This window comes from Neodiprion virginianus, chromosome 4, assembly GCF_021901495.1.
Source record: "Neodiprion virginianus isolate iyNeoVirg1 chromosome 4, iyNeoVirg1.1, whole genome shotgun sequence".
Lineage (NCBI taxonomy): Eukaryota > Metazoa > Arthropoda > Insecta > Hymenoptera > Diprionidae > Neodiprion > Neodiprion virginianus.
In genome coordinates, this window is record NC_060880.1 from 10,365,884 (window position 1) to 10,387,211 (window position 21,328).

At 36.8% G+C, this 21,328-nt stretch overlaps 1 protein-coding gene across 3 annotated transcripts in view; it reads left to right on the forward strand.

Annotated features, from left to right (window-relative positions):
- Positions 1 to 21,328, forward strand: part of LOC124303326 (tubulin polyglutamylase TTLL5) — a 282,756-nt gene that overhangs the window by 218,551 nt on the left and 42,877 nt on the right. For 2 of the 3 annotated variants that reach the window (XM_046760409.1, XM_046760407.1), the window contains exons 13-14: positions 2,726 to 2,876; positions 6,053 to 6,219. In XM_046760409.1, coding sequence (XP_046616365.1) covers positions 2,726 to 2,876; positions 6,053 to 6,219 — 318 coding nt within the window. Of the gene's footprint in view, positions 1 to 2,725; positions 2,877 to 6,052; positions 6,220 to 10,231; positions 10,367 to 21,328 lie in introns of those variants that run through there. The other variant, XM_046760408.1, reaches the window with a different exon arrangement.

Below are 21,328 nucleotides of genomic sequence, written 5' to 3' on the forward strand. Positions count from 1 at the left end.
CGATTCGAACGTAATAGCTTGTAATGTCGTTTCTTATATTCTTACAGGTAAGAATAATATGGATAATATGTAATTAGTATTAAGTTAGTCTTTAAGGTTGTTACAATTGTTGATAAAAAACTTATATTCTTACAGAAACACAATTTAGTTGTTTAAACCCAATCGGAGAGTAAAAACTCATTATATATTAACAAATGAAGACTTTTTTTCTTTTTTTTTTAATATCAAAGAATGCGAAAAACATCTTGACCGATCAAATTAAAAATTCTATCGGGTCTAATTCTAAGCTGCAATGGACCGCATCGATTGTGACCAAAGTCATTCAAATCCGGTAATTCGTTCTCGAAATATGAGCGAACAAATAGTGGATCTCACCGACATGCACATAGGCACGCGCTGAAACAAGTGCTCGTACATTGGAAAAAATCGTCGCAAGATTCATTAAAATGACAGTATTGCCAATACGAAGTCTTACCAGTGTGGAGCTTGAGGGTTGACCATAAGGTTACATTTCGCATTTTTCGGTAATTATTTTCATTTAGGTTAGCGACATAATTGATGCCAGGCGACTATCTTTCAGTCACATAATTATCAGAATTAGATTGAAATCAGTTTGTTTGAATTTTGATTGCTGTTTGAAATTTGATAGCAATGATGAATCATTAGTAATATTCGGAGTTGGGCAATGGCGGGGGAAGGGGGTGATTTGGATTCATATATTGATGCACTGCATGTCCTACCAATAATGTCGGATGGGAAACGTTAACAAAATCCAATAGTTTTCCCTGGTACTTTTGAATCGTGAAATATCAAGTAAGAATATGAAATTTTGCATGCGATTCGGACATCACAGCTTCTGTTAATACGATATTGAGATTTTAATTTATTTGCATCGTTTTTTAGCTGCGCCGTATTGTATTGTTTCATATCGTGACGAATATTTTTTAAAACATTCAATGCTGTTTCTATTCATTCTTACCGTGAAATTGAAATATATACCCTATTATGAAGTAATAGTAAGATTCTTATATATCTTAATCATTTTTGACGAGTTGTTTATGTCGGTTAATAGTGTTATAAATGTTTTTCAAAAAGTTCGGAGCCGTTTTCGTTTCTTCCTATCATAGAATCGTATACTGCGCCCGATTTCTAATTTCATTTCTGCATCGTTAATTACCGAATGAGGATACTGAATCATACGTATTCACCAGTGAAGTTAATTCTGCATGATCCCCTCGTTTGAGCGGGTCAGATATAAGTTTGGTAACGCTAGTATCTGACATAGTCGGCCTTACATATAATTTTTTGAAAATTCTGCGTAGAAGTAACTAAAGAGAGATTTGAAAATTACTACGAGGAAAAGAATATTCGATGATCCTGGAGTTTATGATTGTCTTACCGGAGACTTGTGCCGAGAATCGTACTCATTATTCGTAATTATTCTCAAGTTTTCTAAGCCATTTTGTTCTATTAATTTACACATTAATTCGTTCTCTCAACTGCTGTTATGCTATTTTCTTACAATTAGTATAGATATCAGAGTACCGCACGGTATATTATCTACATTAACAATAAGCAAAACGGGTACAGCCGTATATTGCTTTGGTATGATACGGAGACTACGTATTTTTGTTGCGTGACCGCATGTGAAGGGAGATTTGAAAACTGATACGATGAGAAAAATAAGACCTTTGTAAAATAGCAACAGTTTCCGGAATCGATTTCTAGGATTGGTGATTATTTTATCCATTGTAGTCCAATGAGACAACGTTGGCGTATGCGCACCATTGAAATGCTATATTTTACATGCTATGATGCTCCTTGGCACATGGGCACTTTCGAATAACTTAATTTCACGCATTGTGTCACTGAGCGTAAGTCACCTAACTCGAAATTATTGCGCTATCGATGGCACCTTCGTTACTTTTCAAATGAAACTTTCTTTTATAGGTATTGGAAAAAATAGCGCGTGTCAGACGTGCAAGCGGAAAATGGCTCTAGTATTCGTATAAACGTAGCAGTTGCCTTCGCGGCTCATTCTGCAAACTGTAACACAATATACTACTTTCATGATGCCCACGTATGTCACAAAACAAAAAAAAAAAAAACGTGTTTCTTTTTCTATGCCCGTATATAAGGTGGTTAATCATTTTGCAGTGACACGCACTGAGCAAAATTGGATTTTTCATGATATTATTTTTGTCAAAGTACAACAAATTCTATATTTTGGAATATTCAATGCTGTAAATTAGTGCCGGTAAATCTCTTGTTTCAAATTTTTTTTCAACCCCTTGTTTCAATCCCCTTAATTTTAAGTGAGAGGGTTCTAGTTGTGTAATATGTTCTTCGGAACATCAAATAGAACTCAGTAAAATAAATTGATGAGTTTTTTCATAGGTAATTTCTTACAATTACTTTTATACATTCCGTTTTGGGTACACGATGTAATTGCTATTGCTCAATTAAATATAGGTACATATATTACGTATGTTAATAACCTATAATGGCACAGTATTTAATTCATATGTGTCGCAAATAAACTTCAATTCGCGATCGTCGATAGTTTTTTTCCGGACAATGTGAAAATTAGAAAATAAAATAATTAGTAATTGATGAATTTACACAAACATAAGTAAGTTGCATGTGTGATATATTATAGATCAGAAATTTTTTGCATGTTTAATTTCTTAAGAGCTTACTCATACGAATTTGGGGTAATTTACAGCTCAGGTGAAGCAAGAAAGGCTTTTGGATTGTATTTGGGATGTATTCTACGAAAAATTTCTCAACCAAGTGCGGATTCAGCCTGTTCTGAACTTGTCATGAAATTTCTTCAGCAATCAGCCAGTAATTTACGCACACCCTTCTTATTTACTGTAAGTATCTTCTATATATTTCCCCTTCCTCGATATTTTTAATAATTATATATGGTGCAGTCCAGGCCAACCCAATGTGCTGCGAAAATTGACGTTTTTAATTTAGCTGAAACTTGGCAATCTTCTGTGAATAAAGGTTCCTTGATTTTTTCTACATTTTTTCGTTTAACCGTTTATGAAACATGAATTTTTGAAAATTTTAATAGTTTTTTATTTTAACGTTCAAAATTAATTTTTCCTGTGAAAGGCTCATACTGGGACCAAAGCGTTGGAAATTTCTGCATGCGCTATTAACCCACTTATCCATGAAATCTTCCTATTGAAAGTAATTAAAAGTTTTAAATGAAAAGAACGAGTTAATTAATTTTTTAAATTTGAAAAAATAGAGAGGATCGTTTCCCCACGGTGAGACCTAGATTTAAATTTGTGGAATAGACAGTAGCATTATTAAGAATTAACAAAAAAAATTGATCGGTACACTTGACTTTTAAAAAGATTTCAATCTGAAGATTCAAAAAACCCTCAGTAAAAAAGTATTTTACTGCATTGCAATTTTAAAAAGTACACTCAAAAATACACAATTACAAGATAGTCCAGGAAACGGGTATTTTTTCATGTCACGGCGTGCAGAAAGGATGAGACCTGCCGATTCTGGTAACGATTATAGCCCACATGAATGCCTACTACTTCCCAACCAAAGATTTGAGTTTATAAATTTTTTACACGCGTTTAAAGTTTTTAAAAACAGGTTCTCTACTAAGATCTCCTAAACTATTAATTGTACAGAAAAAAAGTTCAATAACTTTTTGAAGGTCTTAAAAAGACGAACAATTTCGTTTTCGAAAATATAGAAAAAAACGTGTCTGAATGTGTTTGATTTTTTTCCAACGTTTTTTATGTTTTATTCTGATATTATTTGTAACGTATTCTCGTAATAAATAGGCCATTGTAACTTATAAAAACGTTTCATAATTATTTCAGACCTTATTTTGTCCTTATTTTATATTATGTCCATTATTTTGTCGATTTTTTTCCAAAACGAAGAGACGCGTACTGCAATAACAATGTATTTTTAGCAGATCTTTTTTTTTGTGAGTTCTGTAATCAAAGCATATGACGACAATATAATTTAATTCAGATGAAAGAAAAAATAAATAAACTAAAGGTAAAAAAAGAAAAAAAAAATTCACATAAACAAATTTCGAACGCAAGATCATTTTTTAAAATATTTTTAATAACAAATTCTTGATCAGCGGAAAAAGTTAGTCAGGTTTAAAAAAAGAAAGAACCCGATATGTTGATTTGTTCGGGAGATATTCTAAGTAAGTTCGTGGAATTTGAACGCGCGAATTCAGTTTGAGCGCGAGCGCGTGCCGGCCGAGATGGCTTCCCCCACTCCACCGCCATACGCGGTGCTGTATTTTATCACTGAGTTGACCGCAAAGCGGATGAACAAATTCATAAGCAACTGCTACCAGAATCTATTGTCAGTATGAACCCTTTCCTGTATCGTGTCCAATTTTTAGCCCTCTATGTTTAAAACCGGCGGTGCAATAATTAATGAAAAAAAAAATTATCTCCCTCCCTAATTGACTTTTGCCAAATTTTTTTTTTGTAAATTCGTCAAAAAATAACAGCTTTCAAGTGACACTAATCGTAGTCCTGTAACGTAAAAATTGGCGACGAAATTTCATTTGTTTATGGCTGAAAAACATACCCTCTTTTTGGAGCCATTTTTCACCAACTTAATAATAAACATCATTTCGCCCCTAAGTGTACATGATAATAGGATCCTTCTCGATTAAAAATCCGCTAATTAAATTGCTATACGACGCTCTACGGCTCTGAAAATTCCTTGCAAAAAAAGTCGGTTTTTTCATAACAAATAGCTTTTCTCACAAACTATTTATCCGATCTAGCCCCGGTTTTGCGAGCTTCTTTAGTGCCGTAAGAGACATATTTTCGGAGATTCCTAAAGCCAGACATGCATTATTGGACTCATAATTAGTTAATTAAGAAATGGCCATTTCAGCCGGTTTTTATTTTTTTACAAGAGAACTAATTGACCGATTTCAATTTTCCAAAAACTAAATTGTTCGTCTTTTTAAGACCTACAAAAAGTTATTGAACTTTTTTTCTGTACAATTAATAGTTTAGGAGATCCTAGTAGAAAACCTGTTTTTCAAAACTTTAAACGCGTGTAAAAAATTTAGAAACTCAAATCTTTAGTTGGAAAGTAGTAGGCGTTCATGTGGGCTATAATCGTTACCAGAATCCGTAGGTCTCATACTTTCTGCACGCCGTGACATGAAAAAATACCCGTTTCCTGTACTAAGAACAAAAATTTTCAGTTGATAAATTTTACAAAAAGTTTGTAAACATTGAAGAAAAAAAAATTTATTTTGAAAAATCATACCTCATCAACGGTTTCACTATAAAATTTGAGAAAAAATTAAAAAACTTGTTTTCATAAAATGCTAAAAGATAGCCAAATTTCAGGCAGACAAAAAATGTCTATGTTCGCAGTAGGTTGAATTCAAGTAATAATATCTGACTTTATCTGAACCCCATGTAATGGTTCTCTCACGCTCAAGGATCAGGCAGCCAACAAGGAAGCAAGCTATGCCTAGTCTGAGAGCGAGCAGTTTTTATTGCCCATTTGTGACTTTTTTAATTTTTTTTAAAGATCTTTCATACGTAGCACTCATTGTCAGAACGACTACTAATCTCATTGTCAGCTATTTCAAACAAATGACGGTTCAACAGGGAAACTTACCCTGCGTTGTGGTTGAAGGAGCAGAGCTTTTTCGATATGTTTATTTCTTCTACTTCCGAAGTGCTGTATTTGCATACTGGTGGGCAATTCACCAGAATCGCTAATTGTGGCATAGTGTTGTTCAAATGCTTGCAATAAGAGATGTGCTACTCATATTACGACAATACTAGTTTACAATATTGCTGTACCATATTGCTGTAATGCATGTAACATATTACCTGAAAAATCGCGTAGTACAAAATTACCCTGAATCTAGTAGCCATAAGACAAGGAAATAAATTGGTTTATTTTTCACTTTATGCGACCTCTGTCTCGAATATTTTCAAGTGTGAAAATTGTAATTTTTAACATATTACAGCTTCTGACTACAAAATAAAAAATTTGATTTTTTATTTTTCAGTTGCCAAGCAGTAAGCTTGGTGACAAAGATCGTGCAGCTATAACTGCAAAACAGTTGTCGGACTTCTTACATCTATACAACAGAGAAACAGATTTATATGCAGATACAGTGGATCGCCCGCGAACAGTGCCTAATAGATTATTTCAAAAGTTCCTTGCAACCGCTAGGTAAGTAACTCAAGTTGAAATTAAGCTCTGAAAGAATTGATCTATTGATTCTCTGCAAGCTACAAGCTGCAAGCACACATACATACATATACGCATGCGCGCACACATACCCACACACACACACACACACACGCGCGCGCGCGCGAGCATTAAAAGGGTAATATATACATACATTGGAAGGGGCACCACTTAATGATCGATTAAAGCAGCCAAAAATATCAGTTATTGATATTTTAAAGGATAATTTAATCAGTGTATAGTTTCAGTAATCATTTACTGGCCTTTGGTTAATTTATGGTGCATTCATTGTATTTTCCGGTACAGGCATGATACAGTAAATTTTGAGGCCCGTTTTTGATCCGTAAAATTTTACTTTATACCACTGACTTCGAAAAGTCTTTCAATGACGGTTTCCATACACAGTTCGAAGTGCCCATCTCAGAACTGCCATAAAATGACTTATTTATGGTGGTTCTGATTTCTGTTGCACGGTTCGAGGTGGGGATCTCAACTGGCGTCAAAGTGACATTTTATACGTGTACCGGATAAGATAGTGTGCTTGGCACACCCGTTAAGTGTTTTTGTCTCGAATAATGATTTCAGTAGTCGCTTTCGGCTTGCCTTTAGCTCGTACTAAATTATCCTTGTCCTAAATACGCTTAGTTTACGGTTGTCCCACATAAACTACTATTTATATTTCCAGTAGTCTGAATAGATTGATTCATTTTAAAACGTTCTACCCGGACAAATGGTGATTGGTGGCCCGCACTGATATGATAAATTAGTGGGTGTCATTAGAGCGTGGTTGACAAAATTTTTTGAACAAGTTTTCAGTGGTGCATCCCCTCCCAAACCCGAGAAAGCAATAACTGTTTGTTTCTTTTAATCGTGTTTATCTTAAAAGTTCTGAATAAATCTTTTTAAGAAGAGTTTACTCGGTATAGAAGAGAAATATTGCTTGAAAAATGTAATTTTGTTCAGTACTCTCAGGTTACCACCACTACGTTGAAAAAATTCCTAAGTATATCAAACCCGCAATTCTCGCAAACCAAGCATGCATATTTCTATGTTTCTGTTCCTTAATGTATTTTGTTAACGTGTACTTGTACGAAAAAGCTGCGATTTTTTACAGATATTACACAATAGATAGTTAGATCTAACGATTGGCAATCAGAATCTATTTCTATGCCCAGCTATGATGTTTATTTGGCCTTTTTCGGGTTCGATCTTGTCGTTTACCTGCGATTACGCGTCACTACTTTCTACGAGGGGAATGGAAAGTACGGCAGGTGAATTAATGTGAAATAGGATGTATACTTCAAAATATAGATGGACTATTTTAAACGTTGAGAAAGCGATAAGGAATATGAGTGTATTTTACTGTTCTAAGTGGATTAGATGATTAGGGTATGAAAGTGGAAATAGCAGTATAATTGATGAGAGGTGGAATAAAAGAAGTCATTTTTATAAGAAGGTCAATATTTTAAAAGCTGGAAGTGATTCAGAGACAAAGTGCGTGAATGCAGGAAAGGTAAAAGAATTCAAAATGATCAGGAATAGATGTAGCTGACACTGAGTAAGTGAACTGTGAGTACCGTGTGCACTCGTCTCAGGATGCGCGAGACGAGATAGAAATAGGAAGAATAGCAAGAGACTATAAAGGATGTGGAAAAGTAAGCAGGTATAGTTAATAGCTGATCAGAAATTATGGGGAAGATGTCTGGCTTACATGCGAAACGTAACTGTAGTGTGTCCTCATTCTTCAGACAGATGGCGTCAGTAGGGCAGCGGAGCCAGACCGCTCTCGTTAGAACATGGCTTCTTAAAGACGCGGCTTTACGTCTATTTCTTATCGTCATATTTCATGATATCCCGGCAATCGAGCACAAAACAGTAACAAAGACATAATTTTCTCCCAAAACTGCAAAAACTTCTTTTTTTTCCATAACTTTCGAACGTTTTGTGACAGAAATTTCTATTTTGCTACACTTTTGACTACAGATTTTCAATCGGAGATGCTAAAAATGTATATTTAAATAGGGTATTCCACGTCAGCTCAGTAAAAGTTAATCATCAGCATTTTTTATTTACGCTAGAGATTTTTCCTATGATAGTACGATCTCTGCAAAGCTTGCGAACTACCCGAGTATAAATAGTTGTATGGCGCACATGGGGCCCTGACAAGTTTGACTTCTTGCCTGGTTCTGCGCGAGAGAGGCAACGTGGTGTGGGCCACTTCAGAAAAGTTAATCTATTCCACATATGGCCTTGACCATTTTCGCTTACCCGACCCCTAATAAATTTTGCTTACCAGAGCCGTGTTAGCAAATAAATATGAAAGACACTTAGGACGATTTCAATTTAGCAATCCAATTTCTTAGTCGGATGATTGTAGGTGACACACTCAAGCTTTTTAGCTCTTAAAAAATATAACTAATTTTTGTTGTCGGAACGGTTCAATCCTACCCACATAGAACTCGACGTCCAATTAACGTCCATGTTGATTGTGAGACTAATTTTGTCAATGAGACTAATGGTCGATATAATCTCAATATCGGTTACAAACCTTGCATGAATACATAAAGATAGTCACTCTACCTCAACAACGGATCTAGGTATATTTACTATAAATATTCCATGAATTCTAGTGAATATCCGTACAATATTCATTATTGATAATTACGTGGATATTCACCATAGTGCGTTCTAGAGATTCTTGAATTTTCGTGCAGCATCCATTGTACATATGTGCATGGATTTCTACTACGGACAGTTGGTGGTATTTCATGGATGTCCACGCAGCATCCATTCTGCATATATAATATATCCGTGGATATCGTCTATGAACTCTTGGTGGAATTTCATGAAAATCCATGTAGCAACTATCATGCATTTGACTCATGAAAATTTAAAAACATTGTGGATACCAAAAATATTTTATTTCATAGTTAGTGGAATGTTTGAGTACTAACCACACTCCTGATTGTACTACCACAATTATCAATCTCTATAGTTGATGTAACGGCCGCCACGCTCACCTTACAGGGAAGTTATGGCTCACACGGACGCATTGAAACATACCTGTTACGTGGGGGTGGGCGTGTACTGAGCGGTGGTAATTAATGATTAATGAATAATCAAAGATCCTCCCACGTAACGACAATGAATAAAAATTAAAACTAAGAAAGACTTACCTCTCGATAAGCCGGTAACGTGGGTACATTATTGTCTAGTCCTATACAGGTCTGTGAGAGTTGTTTAAATGGTTGAGGCTAATTTATAATGAAATGGGATAGGGTATCGTTCAAAATAAATGGTTAAATATGATTTTGATTGGTAGAAGGTAACGTATATTCTTCAAACGATTAATTATGAAATGAATCAATGATATAAAAGAAAAACTAAAGAAGGTATAATTATAAAATGTCTGAATTTAAACATAGACAACGTCGACGGGCGAATTCATATTCAAATACAGAGAAGCTGTAGAACTAGTTGAATTCGATCGTTTACGCTTCTTTCAAAATTTAGGGTTATTTTAATGATATTTGGATAATATATAACTAAACATAATTCTTGTTAAAAACATCTATCCTGAACGACTATTATTTCTACTTCTGGACTGTTATTATTATATGGTATCTCTCTTTTTAGATTAAATGTCACTTATGTTAATAGTCCAATCCTACGCTACGGGTCAGTCGATCCGTAGAATTATATGCGTTACTTAGCTCTGATTTGAGCCTGTAAAAATATGATTTGGTGGCCGATCTGTAGACAGGAGAGTGTTTCTCTGAATAGCCAAGGTTATTATCTGCAGCTAGGTGCCAATTCTATCTTGCTCAATTTTGATATGGAACTCTATAAGAAAACCCATATTGATATTCTCAGAAAACAATACTGAATGTTCGACAGTAGCTAGTGAATTTTGCCATTCGTTTTTGTTAAATACGACGTTATGCAAAATTTCGAATGATGTTGAAGAAGACTACTCGAATTAACTTATCTTTAGATGCGAAGTTCGGCGAGATTGAGAGCCGTCGGTCGTGTACGTCGGTGTCCGTAGAATTCTGGGGCAGAGCCTCACTTCGAGATCGGAAGGGTTGATGAATCCGAACGATGTTGAACGTCAGGCACTTAGTCTTTGTGAATTTAGAATAATACTCTACTATCGAAAACTATTGTTTGAAAAAATCAATTTGGTTCACCCACGGTTTATATATATTTAAGTTATAAGCGTGACTCTTATAACTTAAAAGGGTTGCGGAAATAATAATTCCTGAGTCTCAACGACTTGGGTTGATGTAGAAACGATACTAAAACATTATATTAACACCAATTACAAATAATTACATAAATAATAACAAAAATAATTATAACACTTATAGTCACCTAAATCAACAACAATGTCGGTTTTGACGATCGGGATTATAGGCTTAGTTGACAATGAAAAGAATAAATTTACAATATAATTTACAATATATTTTACTGAGTATCCACTATAACACTAGTGGATGTCTCGAGCGCCTGTCAATCACTCCCCTCTCTCCCGAGGCGATGATTCCGCGATGGTCACTCTTGGTTATCCTTTCCGTAACCCGTTCAGCGTGTTTGTTGTTTTTCAGAGATAAGTTTGGGTAAACAGGCCACAAACTTACATATATATATATATATATATATATACTAGCAGCCCATCCCGGCTTCGCACGGGCATATAATAATATTAAGTAATAATATAAATGTTATTTTTCTAGAAACTCGCTGTAAACATTGTGTATTTTCTTTTATTATATTATTATATGCCCGTGCGAAGCCGGGATGGGTTGCTAGTTATGCTGTTAAAATGTAGCTTATATGACACGTTCGTAGATTTACCATAGCAGCGCCATCTATTGATTACTTACTCAACCCAGTCGAAAGGTATCGACATCTGTTAGAATCATTCGGAGTTAACAGATAATTGTGACTGTCAAATAATAACAGACAAATAATTAGCAATATATTATAATTGCGACTATAATTTGAGATTTAAACTATCCTATCTCTCAAGTTGGATCGAACTGCACATGGTGTGCGTATTTTATTATAATCGGTTAAGTGGTTTAGGAGTCCATTGAGGACAAACATCGTGACACGAGATTTATATATATTAAGATATTGAAAATGATTCTAACGATTATTAATTGAAGATGATAGTTTAGCTGGTTATTATTATAAACACTTAATATTACCTGATTCAGTTTGAATCAGGGCCAAATTTGATTTAATTAGGGAAAATCGAGTATCATGAAAATATCTATTCGCGAAATGATTAGATTTAGTAAAGAACAGTAAAGATTGGAACGTCGAAGATAGTGAGTCTTGTAATGAATTTTGTTTATTGATTATAAGTCAAATATACAAGAAAGGGAAATAAATAGACAATTGCGAGAAATATTTGTTGTCGATCAAAGAGAAAATTATGCATTTATTTCGGTCATATTGGTTTAATAAGTCAGTTATTATTTAATAGTACATAATTCCAAATTTATAGTCCCTGCACGTCGCAACCCAACAAACTTGGTTTGATAGTTTATAAAATATAAGTGGACGGCACAGGTGCATAAGTTAAAAGATATAAGAGACAATAGTCGAGTAAGAATAAAACAAAATAGTAACAATAACATTAAAGCGGACGGTAAAAAGGTATATAGATAAAATCGAGCGGAACAACTATTCGAAGAATTTGAAGGGAGAGTGTTTGATGTGTTGTGTTTATAATTTTAGAATGGTGTGACTTTCTTTATTGTTTCATTTCGTCGTTATTTATTTAATTTGTTACTTGATCAGGATTCGGGTTAATTTCACACACTTTATTATTTACTGACACCTCCATACACAACTCTCTCCTTCTAAAGTCGTAGGCCTACTAATTTGCTGATCCGCTGATCCGCTGATCCGTCCGAACTTCGGTTCTTACTATCGTCTATCCAAATATATACATCGTCACAGTCTTTTGCAACTAACAGAATAACTGAATGCTCGGTTTTGACGAATTAGCGCGAGACTTTAGGCCGGTCACAATTAAGATTTTCCAACGCTACTCTTGCTCGAGAGGGCTAATCCGGGTTGATGTCTACGCACTTTGCGACTTGACAGTCGAAAGACATGACTTCTTGGGCCTGAGGGCCCAAAGAGCTGCAGTTGCAATAAGTTACAACGGTAATTAGCCAATGAAGTGCGAGGGCGACCTCCTGGTGCCCAAATCTACACGGTCAGCGTTACTTCGCGCTCTTCGACGGTGTTCCGACGATTCTCAATCACGTCGCTTACACGTTTAAGATGTTGACAAAAAGTATCTTAAAACAATTCTCACGCATTCATCCACACATCTTAACAGATAATCTATTTTAATTTGGTGTTTCCAAAGGTAGTGGCTTATCCTAATTATTGATGACAATTTTGACTTAAAAAGAGAGATATTTTCAGACTGAGCGCTGCTGATGCTAATTCAGCAGTCTCTTGTCTCAGTTCTTGGTACGAGTTATAAGAAACAAAGTTGAACATTATACTAGGGATCGTTGCTGGTTTCTACGTGACTTTTGCTAGGAGGGGTCGCACTCGCCGGTTCAGGCAATACGATAGTTTAATGTTATCTGTGGCAGTAGCTTTCGTCACAGCGTTGAAAGGGAATTTGGAAAACATTTCACGTGAGTCCTAGTTATATTGTGATTTCGAAAAAGGTACGCCCGAGCAATACGCCGGACGCAACATACCCGTGATCATGAAATGATCATGAAAAAGTGAAAAATATATTAAAAAAACAATATAACAGAATGAATCTAAAAATATCAAATACATATAGGTACAATACCGAAATAATAATAACACTGGTCATAACGTAAATGTTTAAATTATATTCAACACAAGTAACGCGATGAAAAGTAAAACAATACAGTACAGTAGAAACTCGAAAACTTGTATGATATTACAAAACTAGATGAAGGATGTTTGAATTGTTCTTCAAAATATGAAACGAAATAATAATAATTATAATTGTTATCACTATAGTGATGCACGGAAGTGTCATAACAGAAGCAGAAGCAGAAACAGATGTCAACAGTAAATTCTTGCAGAAGCGCAAACAGAAGTGAATGCGGAAGCAGAAGTATAAATGCTATAAAAAATAACAATTTTTTTGTCAATTATTATTTTTCTTTTAAATCGAATTAATATTCAGAATTTAATGAAGTAAAGTTATATTTAATAAACAGTAATTTAGTAGTAACTAATGAGAAACAAAAACGATGGCGACACGCACGTGCTGGCCCGCCATGTGCCGGGCACCCACCCCGCGCCATCGGCGCATCGGCCAATAAGTGCGCTTACCCTGGCGAAAATAATTTCTATATCAAACTGAGAACAATTGCCGGTCGTAGAAAACGGTAAAAATAGTGGCAAATCGTAAGAAAGCTTAAAATATTCTAGATAGTCGTAAAAATCGTACTATTTTTCGTAAAAAAGTATAAATTCCTACGAGAAATAATGAAAATTGCATATAGGAAGCAGATTTAATTCTTTGTCGTAGAATTTCCTAGAAAACTCCATGAATCAATGAAAAATCACGAATGTCTACGACTTTTTATGAAAGATATTTTGAATTTTGAACCCAAACATTACGAATTTTTTTGTTTGTAGAATCATGTTGAAACTCGTAGAAAAGTACGAAACTCAAAAATCATGAACTTTCAGAGGAATTATCACTTCAGGATTACAGAGAAGTAAAAAAAAAAAAAAACTATCACAAATTACGCAAAAGTACAATAATGTACGGAAAACGAATATCATAACCAAAAATTTAAGGAAATAATGTTAATCTACGATAATCTACAAAAAAAAAATCACAAAAATGTACAGTAATCTACAAAAAATCAGGTTTTTCTACGAAAAATGAATGCCAACATGTTAGAGCAGATTACAAAAATCTACGAGAATCTATGAACAAGTACAATAATCCATCAAAAAATTATATGCCAAAACTACGCAAGTATCCGAATTTCTCTGATTAAACGTAGAAAATTTCATGGAAAATCGTAAAATGAAATTTGTAGTTTGACGTAGAAATTATTTCTATCGAGGTTTTATCATCCATTTCGCCATTTCCATAAAGTTTTGGTCAACTTTCGCGGAACCAGATGGTGAAGCAGATATGAAAGAGTGTGCGGAATTTCCACAGTTGCGGAAGTAGAAACAGAGGTCTGTTGAAAAATATCGAACGACGAATAATGGTATTCTCGACCTGTTGCGCAATATAAGGAAAGAGATGTTTTGTCTGTCAAACATCGAAAATTATCAACTCGGGAAGTCGTGCGGTAACGAAAGCTTACTCACGAAATTAACAGGTAACGTTAACCCAGAAAAAGAGAATCACAAATCGATTAATTAAGCTGATTTGACACAAAGAAAATCATAACGAATACTAAAGCACGTCGTGTCGCATTGTCGTAACGCTAGCCGGACAAGAAGTGCCGCAGTTAAAACTGTTCCTCCCGATGCAGAGTTCGTGAGAAAAGGCTGTAACGATTACATTCATTCGAATATGGGCGGCAATATTTCGGATTTGACCGGACGCAACGAAAGTGCGCGGTTGACCAGTCTGGCGGAACCGGCAACAGATCCGGAGGAGAGAAGCGAAGAGGACTCTGCGGAAAGACGCCAACCAGTACAGATCTACAATAATAATACTCCGCAGAAGTAAAAAATCTAGCCAGTTATAAGATTTATAAAGTCACATATACACCATACTAAGTTCATCGAATCTTCGATGTCGTCACGATCCAAGTTGCTCTCATCCCCCATCTCATTGTGGGTAACGACGAAACCTAAAGGTGAACACCAGAGCTCTAATTATCCATCGAACGAGAGTGAAGAAGAGAAGAATATCTGGATTGGCAAGTGACTTATCTGCTTCAACTGTATTCAACGACAAAGACAAGGAACCAGTTGATTTTAACATATGGTGTATCGAAGGCGTATTTTTTAAACGGTGTGTATGTGTGAATGTTTGAATGAATGTATAGCTTTTGTTTTTTCTTATATGTACACTTTTATTTCTACCTTTTATTGCAATCTTTTTATTTGAACTGTTTTATTTCTATGGTTTTATCTTTACAATTGTGTCGACTATTTTATTTATAATTTATTTATTTATGGTTCTTAATTGTTCAGGTAGAATAAAGTGTTACAAGGCTAATAGATAAACAACGCTTCTGTACGAGCTTGACGAGTAGACCGTCGTTAGGTGGCCTCCAGGGTCCGTGGCGCTCAGCAGTTTGATATAGTATTAAGAATTTATATCTAAACAATTTAAATCAACGGAATCTGTTGGGTGATGTAATATGCTGATTTTCGATAAACATTCTTCCCATTTTATGTGTGCTTGATATAAGATTGATCCAAACCCCGCGCCTACGCTCGATTATTAATATTTAAAAAATACTCTCCATTAATTTTCCAGTTTGCAACTCACCTATCTTACAGGAAATTGGCAAAGCATACGCTTGTATTTTTTTTGGAATTTTATAGCGCGATTTCTACGACGAGAATCGTGTTTGAAAATGAATTGTTTATAATAACCTTCAATTGTTGCTATTATCAAATTTGTAGTAGCATGAGATGGAAGCCCAATTCCAGCTCTTTCGAATGAGCCCATGGATAAATTGATCAGAGAAATAGTACCTGAGATATGAAAATTTGAAGGAGGGTGTGTGTGGCGGTTTTTGGCATTTTGGACAATTTTCAACCTGGAATAAATTTTTAAATATAGAAGGTAAAAAAAAAAAAAAAAAAAATGGTATGAACTTATTTCACCCATGTGTTACGTCCGTGAGTAGAGTTTACTCCTGAGCGGAAGGAGTAACCTGGTTGGCTTCGCTTTTACGTTTCAGGTCAACCGGAAATCAGGATGAGGATTGAATAAACTTGAGTATGTTGATATGTCGATTATATGTTTATTCCGTAGAACTTGAGATACCGGTAGGAATGAATTGTGTGGTACGAAAAGATATATAAGAAGGCTAGATGTGGAATTGTCGAGAGTCAGAATAGGAGTGTACCTCGAGACGTGAAACGTACGGGTGCAGAAAAGGTGTGACAATGCTAGGAGTAGGGAATGGAATTTAAAGAGTAAGCGTGATAGTGAATAGCGTGAGACTACGTAGAGATAAGAGGACAGGACAGAGACCATGAGATTAATGTAAGAACTGTGGGAGAGTTAGCGAGTAGGAAAAATAGAGAGAAGTGGTATGTTGGACGTAACACATTGAATCCGTTAAAAAACATTCACAAAAATCGGAAAAATCGATGAAAAATTTTACTCTTTTTCGTCCGGTTTGACGTGGATTGACTCATAGTGGTCGCGAAAAAATGGTGGCGGTGGTCCATAAGATACCACGAAAACGCAATAATACAAGATACTAATAAGTTGTCTCTGTTATCAACGAAGGGGTTAGTCTACTGGTGAATGAATACATGCGCCTAGTAACCAGACAGATTACAGCGTCCAGGTTTGGGTCCCGATGGACTACCTAAGTGATTTTTGAAACGCTTATAAATGCGATTTAATGTAACAAAAATGTACTACAAGTGCAGAACTATTCATAATTTTCCAACCACATTTCACTGACTATCCGGTGCAAATGCTTTATTCTTTGGGTTTGAAAAAAAGGTAAGTTAAGTGAGGACGAATAATCCGTTATCCTACGGTGTAGGTACTGATCTCGACAATGACGATAAAAGATAATTCTGTTGGATACCAAAAACGATCTGTCAATTTTTTTCAACTCGAGTAAGAAAAGATATGATCAGATTCTCCGACAGTTTGCACGAGTCACTCAGTATAGACAAGATAATGGCAAAGGGGAGCGGTCATACGTAATCAAAACACAACGGAAGCAGGTAAACGTATCAAGGATATTAAGAAAAGATAATGCTAATAGTACCTTACGTAACAAGGGAATAAAATCGAAGATTATTCCCGCGAGCCGGTTTAATCACCCGAAGGGATAATCGACTCTTATTCCTGTGTTACATAGAGGATTTATGTTCGACTCGACTCTGGCTACATTACTGACTTAGAAGTGTGTTCTTTTTATGTGTAAGTCTGATCTTCCAGTCTATAAACTATGATACAATTGAAAGTTTATAATAATGTAGAGAGATGTAGATGAAAGTGGGAAAGAAAAAGAGATAACATAACATAATGAGTGTGCATAAGAAAGGTATACACAGAAATGATAGAAACAGAGAATACATCGAGAGAAAGAGATATAGCAATTAGTGACAACGACACTTCAAATTTTCGGGCAGATAAGACATCGGGTATTCCACATTTGCGGTAAAAGTGTTTGTCAAAATGCAAAAACGTATTGTCTAAATATTTTCAAGTAACCCCTTGTTACGGGATAAAGGGGAGGTATTGACGAGCGGCTGTCAATATGTCTGTATACCCACTCCGGAATTCGTTTCGGATACCTTTGGATTCGATCTCGTTGCTGCTCTCGAGACAAGGAATGAAGGCAGGAGTGACAATTGATGTAAGGAGGGTTTACGATTGAATGTATTAATACTTTTTTGTAATAGTAACCAATTTAAATGTATAATTGAACGAAGTGAATTGTTTGAATGTTGTCATTGGAGTGTATTTGATGGAGGATGGAATAGAAGTATATCGATCGAAGGATCCAGTAGAAGTGACTTGCGACAAAAAATACCAGTGCACTATAGTTGCGAGAATCCAGAATAGTGAGGAATAGATTGAGTGGAGTAAAACCCGTTAACGATTTTACCATAAGATACTTATCCCCAATGAACCCCCTTTATGTTGCGCTAGTTCCGCCAATAAAACCGCATGCGTGAGAGAGTTAAGAAACGGGAACGAGAGCTTATGATAAGGTATGTTCCTTCGCTTCCAGTGACCCGTGAGCTCCGTAATGTGAACAGATGGCTTGGAAATGCCAAGTAGACTAAGAGTCTGTAGCAGCCTACGAGGGATAAATCTACGGAGTGATAATACGGTTTCAGAATCTGCTTGCTGAATAGACAGCTCGAGATTGTACACGCACACCAAAAAAGCGAGCCAGACGTCAGGTAACGCGATTGGGCGCTTTCACGAGCTAAACACTCCTGTACCGTACTCCCGTCTGTAGGTAGTAAAAGCGAACGTGCGCTGCGCATGCGCGGTGGCGACAACGCGCGCCGAGCAGGGATGCTCAAACAGCGTAGAAGCGAGCGTGGCACTTGCGGCTCGAACTCCAAGTAGAGCAGATATCGGACGAGTCCGTCCTCGCAAATAAAACCCGTGATAGCTCTTTTTCTCATTAGACACTAGGCGACCACACACTTCCCGAAAGCGAGGCAGCCGTGGGGCTGGCCAGCCTACCAATGGTGGCGTAACACCCTAACTGCTTCGAATGTTTGAGTCCTAACCCGCGATTTGTACCTTGAAGCGTGAGCGTGTATGTTTTCGGCAGAGACCTGGGTACGATAACTACGTTCAACACCGAGCCGCGATAAGTTGATCATCCACACCCGGTACCCAGAGTTCGCGTCGGAAATACAGAGGGCGGTTCAGAGGGTTGCGGATTTTTCTGGATGATCGAGACTGCATAGAGACTGACTTTACATCTAGGCTCGATTATTATCGTCAAATGGAAGAGGGCTGGACGAGGCACACTTATTGATGTGCTGCAGCTCGAGACTCAGTGTCACAGAATCCACTATCTATGAAAAAGTAGAGAATAGTAGCATAGCAAGGCGGGTTCTACTTACAGATTCCTGTTACCGACATTTACTGACATTCTCCCCAGACTCAAACCCTTTACCGCGATGACGTCACAGTCTGTCGTACCGACTTGAGGTCAAAACCATGCAACCTTACCGACAGTTGTATCGGTCGACGGTAAAAATCGCACTGCTTTACCAACAATTCTTATCAGTCGAAGGTCAAAATCGTGCTGTTTTACCGACAATCTTACCGACCGAAGGTCAAAGTCTTTATGTAGTGCTCGTCTGCCAACGGTGGAGGGTGCAGCGGGGGTGAGAACTTTTTACCGTCCCGCATTCTTTTCCGACGATAGGACTGCTGATGTGTAACATTAACCACTCCAAATTCCTTTTCCACGGTAGGACTGCTGATGTGTAACATCAACCACCCCCAAATTCTTTTCCCACGTTATCTACCACGTGACATTCCAAAATTAATAGTTCCGAGAATTGTTTTTTATCCACTCGGATATCGCTGATGTGTAACATCGACCACCTCTCATTTCTTTCCCACGTTATCAACCACGCGTCATTATAAAATTGATGGTTCTGAGAATTGTTTTTCACTTACACGGATGTCGGTTTGATATCAACCACGTGACATTTTTGTGGCTTGTAACTGTCATATGAACTCAACGATGAATTTTGAACGGGTTCTGTCAAGACCAGAGTGGAAGGTCGACCGATAGCTGCGGTAGTATACATTCAGAGTCAAGGATCTGCGGTGTTGGGTTACTATCGCTCTAGGAATGCAAAACATAACTCGGTTTGAGTACAGCTCGGTCAAGAATAGAGAGCAAGGTTAAATCTTACATAAGCTTTGTATTGAAAAAAATTGTCTCTTGAGAGCTAAGGTGAAGGTGAAGGTGTAAATAATCTCATGAATATTCTTTAAAAAACAGTTTTATCGAGTACAATTTTTAGGGCACAGTTGACGATTACTTCACAACAAGAGTACAATAATTCTATTCAATAGTTTCATAACCAGGATGATATATTTGCCAGGAATGCGGGACCGTTCTTGTAGACGCTTCTGCGCAGTAACACAAATCGTACGCCCTCGGCATCCGAACAGTATGATGATTTTGTAGCCAATTTTGAAGTGAAGAAACGTTTTGTGCTGCACAGATTGCGTTGGGTATTGTATGAACGTCGCATCTTAGAGACACAGCTGAAGTTTTTTGCAAGGTTTGAAGCGACGGACAGTCAAAGTCCAGCATATCGATGATTTGAACTTTCGGGACAATTTTGAGCAACCAATCTCGTTTGTCTTCTCCTTTTACGAACACGGTTTCAGCTTTGCACAGCCTGTCTTCAATGGTCCACTCAACTTCCTCAAACGTTACGGTTTCACAGCTCCAAGGTAAACCGTGAAAATCGCGTTCTAACCAAGAATTTTGGCTATTGTGTTTGACGTCCAGACAATCCCATTCGTAAGGTGGCTTGAAGAAAAACATTGATGGAGATGCATCCGAGTAGATTGAAATCATAGCCAATTCTTTCAATGTGAAGGTATCGTTAAAAGGTCTACGAAAGCCTTGTATGTCAACGATAAGCTCCATCTTTGAACTGTGCGAGATGGTGGGAACGGGTCAGCTTTTATACCAAATTTTTCACCCCACCACTGAGCAGGTTGTATTCGACAATACGACCGTGAACAATCAAGCAGTACGCCGATGGTTCAGCGGGAAAGTTGGCTTCAGCTTCAAATTCAAGACGGATGTCGACAGGTCCGTACTTCAAAGATTCGTTTTGTTTTTAACAGTCGATAACAAATGAGGGAACGTCTCGAAGGAATTCACTCTTTGTCAGCAACGGCTCGGGGTTCTTGTCGTAGTAGGTAGCTTGGAAGTTTGCGTACATCTCGTACAGGAGCGCGTAGAGATTACGACTTATGTTGAGGTTCAGGTTACCGTACGGATGAGATTGAGAGTTTGAAAATAGCTTGACGCCCGTGATATTGCAATAATCGAAATGACTTGCGTTCTTGCCGATCTTGTTCTTTCTACTTGTTTGGAAACCCAAAATGACGTACCGAGGTTTTTCAAGCTGAGTGAAAGTTTTCACAGTCCAAACGTGTTTCGATGTTGTGGGAAGTGAAGGATATTCCCAACTGCGGAAGCTCATCAAAAAAGGCGGATCTCTCTGAATGAAATTTAGTAGGTCAACTTTTTTCTGATCCGCGAGTTTCGAATACGGTATGAGCCATTCCACTGCAAAGTTCATGATTTTGAATTCCTCCTCTTGAGTCTGCATGATAGCGTTGACGTCAGTTTTTGATCTCGTCAGGATTAACTCATGTTTGGCG